We start from the raw sequence: 12,164 nt of genomic DNA, 5'->3' as shown, positions 1-12,164 counted from the left end.
AAAAATGACTTTTTTATTACTCATTCAATCCCAAAGACACATTTTGGTTTTTTAAGAGTCCAGACAATCAATCCTAGCAACTCAAGTAAAGAAAAGCCACTTATTTTATGTAATTAAGTATCAGAGTAATAGATTATTTAGACAATTATTCAAAAAATACGTCTTTAAATAGAAAAAAATGACTTTTTTATAACTCATTCAATCCCAAAGACAGATTTTTACATTTTTTTAAGCGTCCAGACAAACAATTCTAGTAACTCCAGTAATTATAAAAATTGAGAAGCCACTTATTTTACATAATTCGGTACCAGAGTACTAGATTACTTTAGATCATTCTTCTGTTATTCAAAAAGTATATCTTCAAATAAAAAAAATAACTTCTTTTTTTTTTTAACTCATTCAATCCCAAAGACATTTCTTTTGACCTAGTCCCAGGTCATTTTGCCATCAACGGTGGAACCTATCATCAAAATAAAACCGTAATGGACAAACATCAACGTTTTAAACTCATTCACTGCCAGTGACGAATATAAACGTCAAAAATCCTTTTTACTTAGCTAGCAGTGAATGAGTTTAAATATTCTACTTGTCAAAATACGTTGGCTGACATATATCAAAAAACGATAACGGATTACTTGCAGGAAGTGACCTGGGCTGGCATTTCGTGGAAGAACGCTTAACCCATTCACCGCCACTGACGGCAATAAACGTCAAAGATCCATTTTTGCACCGTGGCAGCTTTGAGCGATGGATTTGCGCTTTTGCGTGCGTGCTTGCGTGAGGAGCAGCCCAGAAGCAGTGCGGGTGTTTGTCAGCGAGCATTTTACATCAGAACAATGGACCTAATACCTCGAATCGCTGGTTGCTCACTTTCTTCCCCTTCTTGTTCCAGACGATTTTGGGCCGCGGGTCGCCCGTGGCCTGGCAGATGAAGGAGGCCACGCCGCCCTGCACGCCCGTTTGGTCGTTGGGCGTTCGTAAGAACTTGGGCGGCGCTGTGGGACGGGGAAAATGACAACCATCAAAAAAACTCCTGCGGCTTGATCTTCCTATATCACAGATGTCAAACTCAAGGCCCGGGGGCCACACCGTAGTGCGCTTTGATGTCTTTCAGAATGTGGGAGAAAATCAGAGTACCCAGAAAAAAAACATGCAGGCATGGGGAGAAGATGCAAACTCTACACAGGAAAGGCAGGGCCAGAATCAAACACAGTGTTTTTACAGGGTAATGCTTAGTCAAAAACTGAAAAAGAAACCTGAAAATAATCAACCAAGTGACTCAAAATGCATGAAACTAAAAAAAAAAACCCAATATATTCATATATATATTCATATATATATATATATATATATATATATATATATATATATATATATATATATATATAAGATTAACAAAATAAAAAAGCAATATAAACCAAATTTCAACAACTTATTTTTTAAAGCGTTTGTACAGGTTACAGCTTAGTGTAAAACGGAAAAAAAAAATACCCAAGTGCATCAAAGTGTCTGGAAATAAAAAGATGACAATTGCTATTTTATTGCAATCACACTTCACGTGACAAAAACAAAGTCTTTTCCCCGTGGTCGTCCTCTGAGCCATGGGGGCTACGCACCAAGTACGGTCTTGCGATCGAACCCGATCGCGCGTACTGTTGTTTTCTTTTCCAGCAGCTTCGATATGACGGCCGAAAAAAGCCGGCGCGTCAGATTTATGGCGAGGTGATCTCCATCTGTCCTCCTGCGGGGGCCGCCGGCCTCCTTTTATCAATCACTTTGCGGCAGGCCATTAGGTAATGCCCGGCATCTGAAGTGCCTCATCTGTTTGTGTGTGTGCGGCGGCGGCGGCGGCGGCGGGAGCGAGGAGCAAATTAACCCGCAGGGCTCGCCGATAAACAGACGGGCAGCTGAGCCTCTGCCGCCGGCGCAAAGCGGGCCGGGATATCTGGCGTCCCCGTCCGCGCGCTGCGGATCCCGCGTCATTCGGGGCGTGGCGGCCAATTGATAGGTAAGGTTGCGCGGACGCGCTCGACGACGCAACGGGGTTGCGAGTGAGGCGTGACGTCAAGGTATTAGCGTTTCCACGGACGCGGCTGGCCAAATCGTTGGCCGCACTGCCGCCGTATTAGACGTAAATTCAACGATTCCGGCAATAAATGCATCATTGTGTTCCCGGTGGTAATGATGGCAGATGCCACGTGATGGCAACAAAGCTTTAGGTAATAGGAAAGTAGTAACTAGCATCAAGGAATAGCGCTCAAGTAAGCAGTGTCGGGAGTAATAATGCATTACTTGCTGCTGTAACGCCGTAGTCTAAGACATTACAGTAAATATTGCCAACCACGAACCCGGAAAGAAAAAATAAAACGTATGCGTTAAATTTTCCACGACTATATTATATTAACGGAATATATTATATTATAATGCAACGGAACTTCCGGTAACCGGAAGCTATCCGGAAGCGCGCAGGCCGGAAGTTCCCGCTCGCAATTCCGAACCGTGTCCTCATTTTTCAATCTCCGATCATCAGATCCAAAACAGCGGCATGTAAGTAACTCTTTGTTGTTACCAGATTGGCTGGATTTACAAAAGATTTTGACGTTATTGATTTACATCCATATGAAAAAGAACGGACGAAGAAGATAATATGCTCCTGATCAAAAATCAAGGAAGAGATGGATACGGCATCAAAAATTCTTTTGTATGCAGAAGAATCGGCAGACCTCGGCGACCATCAACGGAACGCTTACTTGCAATTAGCGACGCGACAGTATAATACGCAGGCAAACATTATGCAAAAAAATCATGCCAACACAACAACTCAAAATACGTATTTTTTTTTCCCAAGACGGACAAAACTCAACATTACAAATACAGTACAGTATACTATACTGTAGTTAAGTACAGCACAGTACTGTATTGCTGTTATTTTATAAACAGTACAGTATGTGAAGCATGTTTTTTGCATTTTCCGGTTTCGTGTTCATATACCGTACATGTTCTCGATCCTGCGGGTTTTGTTTCATAAACAGGTTTTGGGTAGTATATTTTTATATGCATGTATCGCTTGTGTTGTTCCACGCGTACTGTAGTCTGTTAACATACTTGCACATTTGGGTCTAATATGGGATATATATATATATATATATATTTTTTTTTTTTTTTCATTTTGTGATTATCAGAGACACATTTTTAAAAGTTTGATAAGTTTAAAAAATCTTGAACATGTAAAGCCTAAGCATTAGTCTAAAGGATTCCGCAAAGCAAACGCTTTGTCAAATGTTTTATGACTGAGCAAAACAGGAAGCAACCTTGTGGCGAAAACAAACATTCAATCGTAAACATCTGCTAAGGAAACTCAAAAACTACAAAAACTATCAAAACGTGATGCTGTTTCCCATGGCATTAAAAAAAACAACAACAACCCAACAACAACAAAAAAAACAAACTCTCCAAGCACCATCTGTTCACTCGAGTATACACTCAGAAACCCGGATACACGTACATGTACTGTACACACACACACGCGCATACATTTTAATGATCCCCCATGAGTTGCGGAGCGGCCTCGGGCCTCTTAAAACGCGTGAAAGTAATCATTATTAAAAAATAACCTTGGATAAGGACCCACACGCCGCTTTCCCCCGTTTAAGGACTAAGATATTGTTCCTCGCACAAAGGAGGCGCCATGGTTCCGAGCCGCCTGGCGACCCCGGCCGTCGTTTACGGTCACCTCGGATAACCGGCCGCATGCTGCTTCGCCTTCACTATCCCGCGGCGGGTAGCAGCCCCATCCAAACTTAACATTTATGTGTTTGTATGGCAATTTCGAGCGATAAAAAAAAGAGGATCTGTTGCCGCTCGCCGTCTTTCACAACACATTTTCACAGAGCGGATGGTGCTTAAATAAGCGATGATATAAACGGAGCACAAAGATGATATTTCTTAGCTGCCATACAGCTGCCGTTATTGCTACACGGCTATTATTCATGCTACGCAGCCGACATGAGAATACGAGAAGGTTTTTGTGCGCCTGAGATCCGATGGGATCCTGGCGTGCAAAGCATACGCTCGGTTGAGTTTCTGCATAGCTTTTGGCGTCGGCTTGAGTGCAACTCGAAAGCGGCACGAGTGAACGTGGACCATAAATGTAAACAAACGTGAATGGAAAAACGATTTGAGCGAGTTCAGAAAAATAATATGATGCTATTTTTTGGCAAACTCTCCTGATTCAATCGTGTAAAAGCGGAGAAAATACACATTTGAACCACAGAAAAGCAGGCATATTGATGTTTGGTCGCCGAAAACAAAATGAACGCTTACTGATGTGAAGCGGAAACGACCTACGGTCGGTATGTCATTTTTCATCAAGAAGTCACAGTTTATCCATTTAAAAGTATATTATTACAGTATGAAATATTTGTGATGTTATTTGTTACTTTCACAATAGTTCAGAGTTTTGAAAAGCATTGTATTTTTCCTTTCGTTTTAATTCATTAGAATTTTCAGGTTTTATCTTCCTTTTAACTCAAACTGAAAATACAGTGTGTTAGCAACTCGTATATGTCACCTTGAAAATAAATATGTCAAGTAAATTAATGACACAAAAAATTGAATGAAAATTGAAACAAAAATTGAATGAAAATATTCTCACGACTCTTGGAACTGAATCCTCAATGTTTTCACATTCACCCTTCAATGTCAGTACCCTATAATTATTATTATTATGTGAAAATTTAGCTTCCTTCTAAGACATATTGCTGTTATACAAATTGAAGGAATAAAAACAGTTCAGTGTATAAATCGGTGCTTCTCAATATATTTCGCCCCCCCTCGGAAAGAGAAAACCTTTTGCACCCCCCCAACTCAATTGTAAATACGTTTAAGCAATATACGGTAAGCAATAAGCAATATAAATCAACTTCATATAAGCAATATAAATATTGCAATATAAGCAATATAAATCAACTTTATATAAGCAATATAAATATTGCAATACAAGCAATATAAATCAACTTTCATGTCAAATTTATTTACAGCGTTTGGATGGTTTACAGCTTAGTCTAAAACAGAAAAAAATATCCAAGTGCATCAAGGTGTCTGATTTTTTTTTTAAAAATATGAAAATTCTTATTTTATGGCAATTAAACTTCACATGACAAAAACAAAGCCTTTTCCTTGGAGTCATTCGCCCCCACTATTTGAGAAGCACCGGTATTAGCCAAGCACAGTTTATAAAAGCCTAGCTTCAGGCCCCTGAGGAAAAACGAAAAAAAAAATTGCTCCGCAAAATTAGAAGCTCGCTTCTCAAATGAAGTCATCGGTGGGCAAAATCGCTCCGACCATATGAAATCATTCAAAATCTTTTGCGCCTCGGGCCTAGCACTGCTGTAGATTTTCCTAGCCGGGCCGCCGCGTGACCCGCGGCGTGGCCGGCGTCACGGAACCGACGGCCCTTTAAAAGTTTCTTTGATACGAGCTCGAGTCGGGCGTCGTTCATCAGCGTTTCCAAGCGGGGCCGCCAAAGCGCAGGAATCAAAGAGCGCCGATAAAGCCGCTTTCGCTTCCATCGCGAGTCGGACGGAGGGCGAGGCGCATTCATACCATCCCGATGACTGACGTGTTTAATTTCATTTGCATGAAAGGGGGCCGTTTCCTCGGAATATTTTACGTGCGGGGTGAGGCTGGCTCGCGCCGGCCGATAATTAATCCCCGTGCGCGCCGCACAATAACCGCGCCGCCTTTTCCAGGGGAAGAAAGGAGCGTCCGGACGACGCCATTAACCTCTCTCCGCCGCGCCGTATGAGCGGGGTGATATTGATGACGTTTCGCCGGGCGGCGAAAAAGCCGAACTCTGACCCCCCGTTACAAATTTGAGGAAACAAACAGCGGCGGCGGAACAAACGTCGGCGGTTTCTTGAGGGCCGGCGCTCGCTATCTGCCGCATTGTGATAAAAAATGCGTCTTTTGTAACGCCCGGGGAAACAAACTCGGCATTGTGCGCGCTCACAAAGGGGGTTTTAGGCGCACAAGAAAAGGAGCGGAGCGGCGGCTTAATTAGAAGCGTTGGCTGACTGGCATCGCATGTTGTGCCGCGATCCTCGCCGGAAACCCGAATCAGAATTCCAATTAGCGACGACTTGAAAGGGGATTCGGCCCTGCCAAAGATTGTTCATTAGCGCGCCGGGAATGGGATGCCGATTCACCGTGCCGCCGATGGACGCGGCTTCCGAATCGACGTGCGAATCGTACCCATAATGTGGAGGAGGCCGTTAACCGATATTTCGGCCCTATCGCCTCTTTACGGTTTCCTTGTGGCATTTCCGGCGGATGATTAAAACATGTAAAATTTCAAAATGCAACCATTCTGGGATTTCGATGTCATAGTGCGAGATTTTGTGTACAAAACTAATCATTGTCCAAATTTTGGACCGTATAAAACCATTACAATTACAATTTTTGAGATGCGGATTTATTACATTGATTTTCCTGCGATTTTTGCTCCGCTGAGCGGCGGTCAAACTATTTCAGCAAACAGAAAAGTCTTTGTTGACTTGTGTCAGATTTCGGTGAACCGGAATGAAGAGCGCACCGTTCATTAAAGGCTTCTATTTGCACCTTATCTTGCTAGAATAGAACCGAAAAGACCAGAATTAGCTTCAATTTGTACCCGCCAAACTACGAAAAAAAGTCTGACCCAAATTACGGTTAGGTATATCCTCCCAAACACATGATACATCAATGAAAAGGCCAGGATGTCCTCAAAGGAGCACACTAGGACTTCATAGCGTACCTGGAACGAATCAGAAGATAACTACCTAAGTTTCCAAAGCCACACCTTCAGCAAAATGCACTTTAAATGGTGACATCCATACATAAATACGAAGCCTTCCGACAAGACGTTAGCGTCCCCCTTCCGTGTTTCTCGGGGTTTCTAAAGAACTTCTCAGAGTCAGGAGCTCTTAGGTGAGCGTAGCTCCGCTTCAAAAGGAATAGCTAATGTTCCCGTCCCACATTCAAGACGCCCGTCACGCGTGAGGACGCTCTCGCTTGTCTCTGCGATGTTTGCAAAGGGAAAAAGAAAGAGGGGAAAAAAAAGCGACTGTGCCCTCTCATGTCTTCATCACACGCCCCCCCCCCCCCTCCCCCCTCCCCCGCGGGACACATTAGCGCGCTAGCGGGATCCAGTTTGTCACTTAATAAAATGGCCCACTCAAACAGATGGCTTTAAAAGCTGCGAGGAGACGAGCTACGCGAGCAGACATGAAAAGACTCCATTTCCTCCCGTCAGAAAACGCCAACATAAATATTGAAACGCTTCGCGGGCGAGACGTCGGGACAGCCGGGCCCGGCTTTTCTCCGCCGCCCGTGCGAAACAATAAGGAGACTTTCATTTGCCTTCGGAAATTTGTAAACCAAATCCTTTCAGAGAGTGGGAAGAAGAAAATTTAGATTTGTTTGTTTTGCCTCTTTAAAAGAAAGGGAGAAAAAAAGAGCGGAGATAAGTCATTCTAATTGTGCCGGCTGCTTGGTAGTCGGCGCGGTCTCTTGGCAAAAGGAAAAAAAAAAAGACGCAAAAAAGTTAATTATCTGATAGGATAGGCAGCGGCGGCCTGGAACGCGGCAAAGGCATTTGTGTTCATTTTGTTATCCACGAGGCAATGGAACGATTCATTAAATGGTGCTAGCGCTTCAGTAAAACCGCCGGTAGTTATCGTGCTTCGCACTTGGAGTAAAAAAAAAAAAGAAGAAAACATACAAACATACATACAATAAATATATACAGTATATGTAATTAATACTAATATTCGTTTTGATATTTACTATCTATATACCGTATTTTCCACGCTATAAGGCGCACCTGATTATAAGGCGCACCCTCAATTAATGACATATTTCCAAACGTTTTCAATATATAAGGCGCACCGGATTATAAGGCGAAACAGTAGAAGCAGTCAAACCTTATCAGTAGATTCCAAAGCAGCTTTCTGACAACTCCATTCACTCCCAAAATGAATGAACAACTCTTATTAACTCTTGTTTGATTTTATTCGTATTTCCTTGACAATTTATTTTTTAACAACAAGGTATAAAATGTAATGCAACATTTAGATCAGGGAACTTTTCCTCCAGTGCAATCACAATATAGTAATACTCAAAGTACGTAATAACAATAATAACTCACATAATAACTCTAAACTCTCACTCGCATAATAACTCAATATGAGCAACCTTGTTCAACTGTAAACACACAAAAGAAACAGGTAAAGCTTGCTTCATCACTTCGTTCCCCATCGACAAAGCTCAATGTTGATCCATATATAAGGCGCACCTGGTTATAAGGCGCACCGTCACCTTTTAAAAAATATTAAAGCTTTTCGGTGCGCCTTATAGTGCGGAAAATACGGTAAATTTATAGACTGCTATTTATAGATTGATAGGAAGCCCATATTTAGAAATATGAAGTTCTAAAAGTTTCATGAATTATTCCTCTGTTCGAGTGCGGAATGTCCGATGGCGTTTGAATGCACCGCACGAACTTCATACGTAGTTAGCATCTTGCATTAACAGCAGTCGTGTGCCGTATCATAAAACGACAGCGTAATTTACTGTGTTTGTGGATTCTTAGCCTTCTAATCAGGGATTTAGTCAAACCGGAGTCATGAGGAAGATCTCAAAAACACATAACGTCCATAGACATAGTTATAGTTACCGTACATGTTTCGTATTTGGCAACATCTTGTCGACACAAGATGGCATTTGAGGCGGAAGGAGCACAAAAGATATAGACGGGTGATATTTTCAAAGAATAGAAAAGGACAGGTTTTAGCGACCAAAAAAGTAAAGCCAATAAAGGAGGCGAAAAAGGCGGGCGCGGACTATATAGCGATGTCTGCGGCCAGGTGTCATGTTTGCCCTGGAGAGCCAGCGTTTGTCTCCTGTAATGAAGTCCACACACAGGCCCATCCAAGTGCAATATTTGGAGAAAGAGGACGACACAAAATCCACTGTAAAGAAATGACAGTTTCATTCACCGCCGTTGTGTCGACACCCTGACTAACAGCTCGGAGTCTCTATTTTTTCCTATATTTTACGAGCGGCACTAAAAACCCGGGCGAGGGAGAATAAAATGGCAAAAATAAGTGCTGAGATTGTCGCAAAATGCCGCGAGGTGCTTCGGCGTTCCGCTGAGTTAACGTCTTGATCCGTTTTCTCACATAGATTAAAGGTTAAACAGCGAGCCGGCACGCCGACCAAACTGCTCATTAATGTTTGCGCCGCCAAGGCGCTCGCATTAACGCCGAGCCCAAAGCATCTAGCGAGACCTTGAGTAATGCCGCGCGTGCAAATTAAATGCTAAAAATACATTCATTAACATTCGAAATGATACCTTGGATCCAGAACCAGGTAAAAAAAACGACAACAAAAGCCTCACCTATATATATATATATATATATATATATACCTACGTATATATATATATATATATATATATATATATATATATATATATATATATATATATATATATATATATATATATATATATATATATATAAGTCACATATTTATTCATTTTATTTGCATATTTTACAAATTTTTGTTCGGCAAACATTCGAAAGTAGCATGTATATACATATACAAATATTTCTGAATATGTACATTCAAATACGGGTGACATGTTTGAAGAGGTCAAATGTGGGTTCAATTCCGGCTCTGGCGTTCCTATGTGGAGTTTGCATGTTCTCCCCGTGCCCGTGTGGGTTTTACCCGGGTACCGTTTTTCTCCCATATTCCCCAAAACAAGCTTGCTAGGTATATTGGAAACTCCAAATTGTCCTAAGTGTGTTTGTGAGTGTGAATGGTTATCCGTCTGCGTGCCCTGTGATTGGCTGACAATCCGTTGAGGTTGTGCCCCGCCCTACTTCATGGAGGCAGCTGCGATAGGCTCCCGCAGGCCCGTGACCCTAGTGCGGGTAAGCGACTAACACAATTTACTTACAAATGTGCAAAAAAAACAAGGTATTATTCGGTAAAAAATTCCTTATTCATTCATTCATTGTTTATTTGGATGCTACAAACCTCTCACCACTTTTCAAATTAAATGCTCTCGACGTTCAAATCTTCGAAGAAGCAAAAAAAGGCAACCCCCTCAAAAGAAAAACAAAAAACCCTAACCCTAAAAAAATGTGAAACGCTAACGCCGCGCAAACGGACAAACAGATTATAGCAAAAGAAGATCTTAAAGAAAACACAGCAACATTTTATCGGCATTTTAGCGCGAAGACGAAGCGCTTCTGGCACACGGCAAAACACGGAAGCCTTAGCAAATTCTCAAGAAAAGCCTATTGTGATTTCAACCCCAAATTACGCAAAACAGCTTTCACCGCACCCGATTGCATTTGAGATTTTCAGCTGACGGCTCCCGAGGATTCAGGCGGCACGCGACGCGACGCGGCGCGGCGCGGCGCATCTCGCGGCGGTGGTCGGCGTCCAAATGCGCCTCCTCCAGCCCCTTGTCAACAACATAGCGCGCAATTATGTCTAAATGGCGCATGTGGCCTGTTATTAACTCGCTGAATGCCGACCTCTCCGGCAAGGGTATTATTTACGGCCATTTGGCTCGGCGTATGGATCGCTCAAGCTCTCAACAAAGAATGGCACAAAAGCCCAGCAATTTCCCCCCCACCGCCCGCGATCCTCCCCCTTTTGAGCCGAGCAAATCATCGCCAATAATACTGACATGTTGTGCAAGTGGCAATGTAATTAAAGGGCACCTCACACTACAAAATACCCTTTATCTAAGTGCACTTATGACTGCGGCGATTCCGCCATGAAGTGACAGCTACGCGAATGTCATCTCGACTCCGGGCGCAACCGAGATGCCGAAAAACAAAGAAGAAAAAATGTTTACGGCATGCGCCGAGCGAATACTTTAGCCGTAAGCGTCGAGCGATGACTTGAGACCGCGGCGTGACCGCTAGAGTTTTCAAGATGATTGCCAAAAATCGTACTTTTCGCACACCGCCCTAATATTTCTTTCGTCTTACGCTTGGTGCGGCTTCCGCCCGCAGTCGGACGATATTCTCCCGTCCTATAGGTGGCAGCAAACGGCGTCATGTAAACAACACTACTCGATAACTGAGGTAGAGAATCTGAGTTGATTCAAATGATATCAATTCAGACTCCTCATCTCTCCCCAGTGTGTCAGCTCACCTGGAGTTGTTTATGGTATTTAGGTCACGGTAGTCCTTTTTAGTCGAATCGTAAAGGTGTTTCGTAGCGGCAAAATTCCCGAAGTGATAGTTTGCCGGCCGTGTTTTACCACGCGGCTCTTCTGGAGTTCATGGGCGTGTCAAGCATATAGCAAGCTTTTGGCCCTCGATACACAAACCCGTCGTGACCCTCTGCAGCTTGACGAATCGGACAGATTTGCTTTCTTGGTGGCTTGCCCCTGGTGGCTAACAAAAAAAACTGCAGATAAGCCGCAGGGCTCAAATCATGAGAAAAAAGTCGGGGCTTATCGTCCGAAATGTACGCTATATGCATATAAAATAGCCCGATAAAGGGCTTCAACAAAGCGGGTAAACATCATAGATGGCGAGATGTTGACGGACCCGGCAGAGGGACCCGTTTCACGGCAAAAACACGTAGCGCAGCTGAATTTGTGAAGAGCCATCGGTAACGTTGGCCTCGCGTCCTAAATGAGCAAAACAGCATCCGGCGCATTAAGGCGGCCGTTGGGCCCGAGGCGGCCGCTTCGCTTTCACTCCAGGTGTCCCGAGATTGCGAGGCGGCGCACTGATCTCAGCGCATTTGTGCAGCTTGCGCGCACCGCCGTTCCGCAGGCGGCGGTCGGGGGAGGGGGGTTAATGGCGTAAGCCCTCGGTCTCCGCGGAGACCGCCTCGGGATCCTCGCCTTCCCGGAGGGCCGCGGAAGAAAGAGCTCCGCCTCCGGCCGGCTACCGGAGAGCAGGCGGCGCCGCTCGGCGCACGCGGGGAATGTTCGCGCCGCCGGCTCGTCTTGTCACAGTCCATTTACGTGGGGCGGCGTGATGGAGCCAAGTGCGTCTTTGGAGAGCCGTCTTTCTCACCTTGCGCTCATCGCCGCACTTTATCTTACTTTATCACTCCCTCCTGTCAGCCCGCCCCCCATCTCTCTC

General features: G+C 43.9%; 1 protein-coding gene across 37 annotated transcripts in view; it reads right to left on the bottom strand.

The window, feature by feature from the left end:
- ptprda (protein tyrosine phosphatase receptor type Da) overlaps positions 1-12,164 on the bottom strand; it is a 292,760-nt gene that overhangs the window by 72,496 nt on the left and 208,100 nt on the right. For 20 of the 37 annotated variants that reach the window (XM_088424686.1, XM_088424614.1, XM_088424675.1 and 17 more), the window contains one exon: positions 850-995. In XM_088424686.1, coding sequence (XP_088280812.1) covers positions 850-995 — 146 coding nt within the window. Of the gene's footprint in view, positions 1-846; positions 996-12,164 lie in introns of all 37 variants that reach the window. The other 17 variants (XM_088424682.1, XM_088424666.1, XM_088424683.1 and 14 more) reach the window with 1 other exon arrangement.

The sequence above is a fragment of the Hippichthys cyanospilos genome, chromosome 1, assembly GCF_059441005.1.
Source record: "Hippichthys cyanospilos isolate Australia breed blue-spotted pipefish chromosome 1, RoL_Hcya_1.0, whole genome shotgun sequence".
Lineage (NCBI taxonomy): Eukaryota > Metazoa > Chordata > Actinopteri > Syngnathiformes > Syngnathidae > Hippichthys > Hippichthys cyanospilos.
Note: the sequence above shows the minus strand (reverse complement) of the source record. Positions and strands in the feature narration are given on the sequence as shown.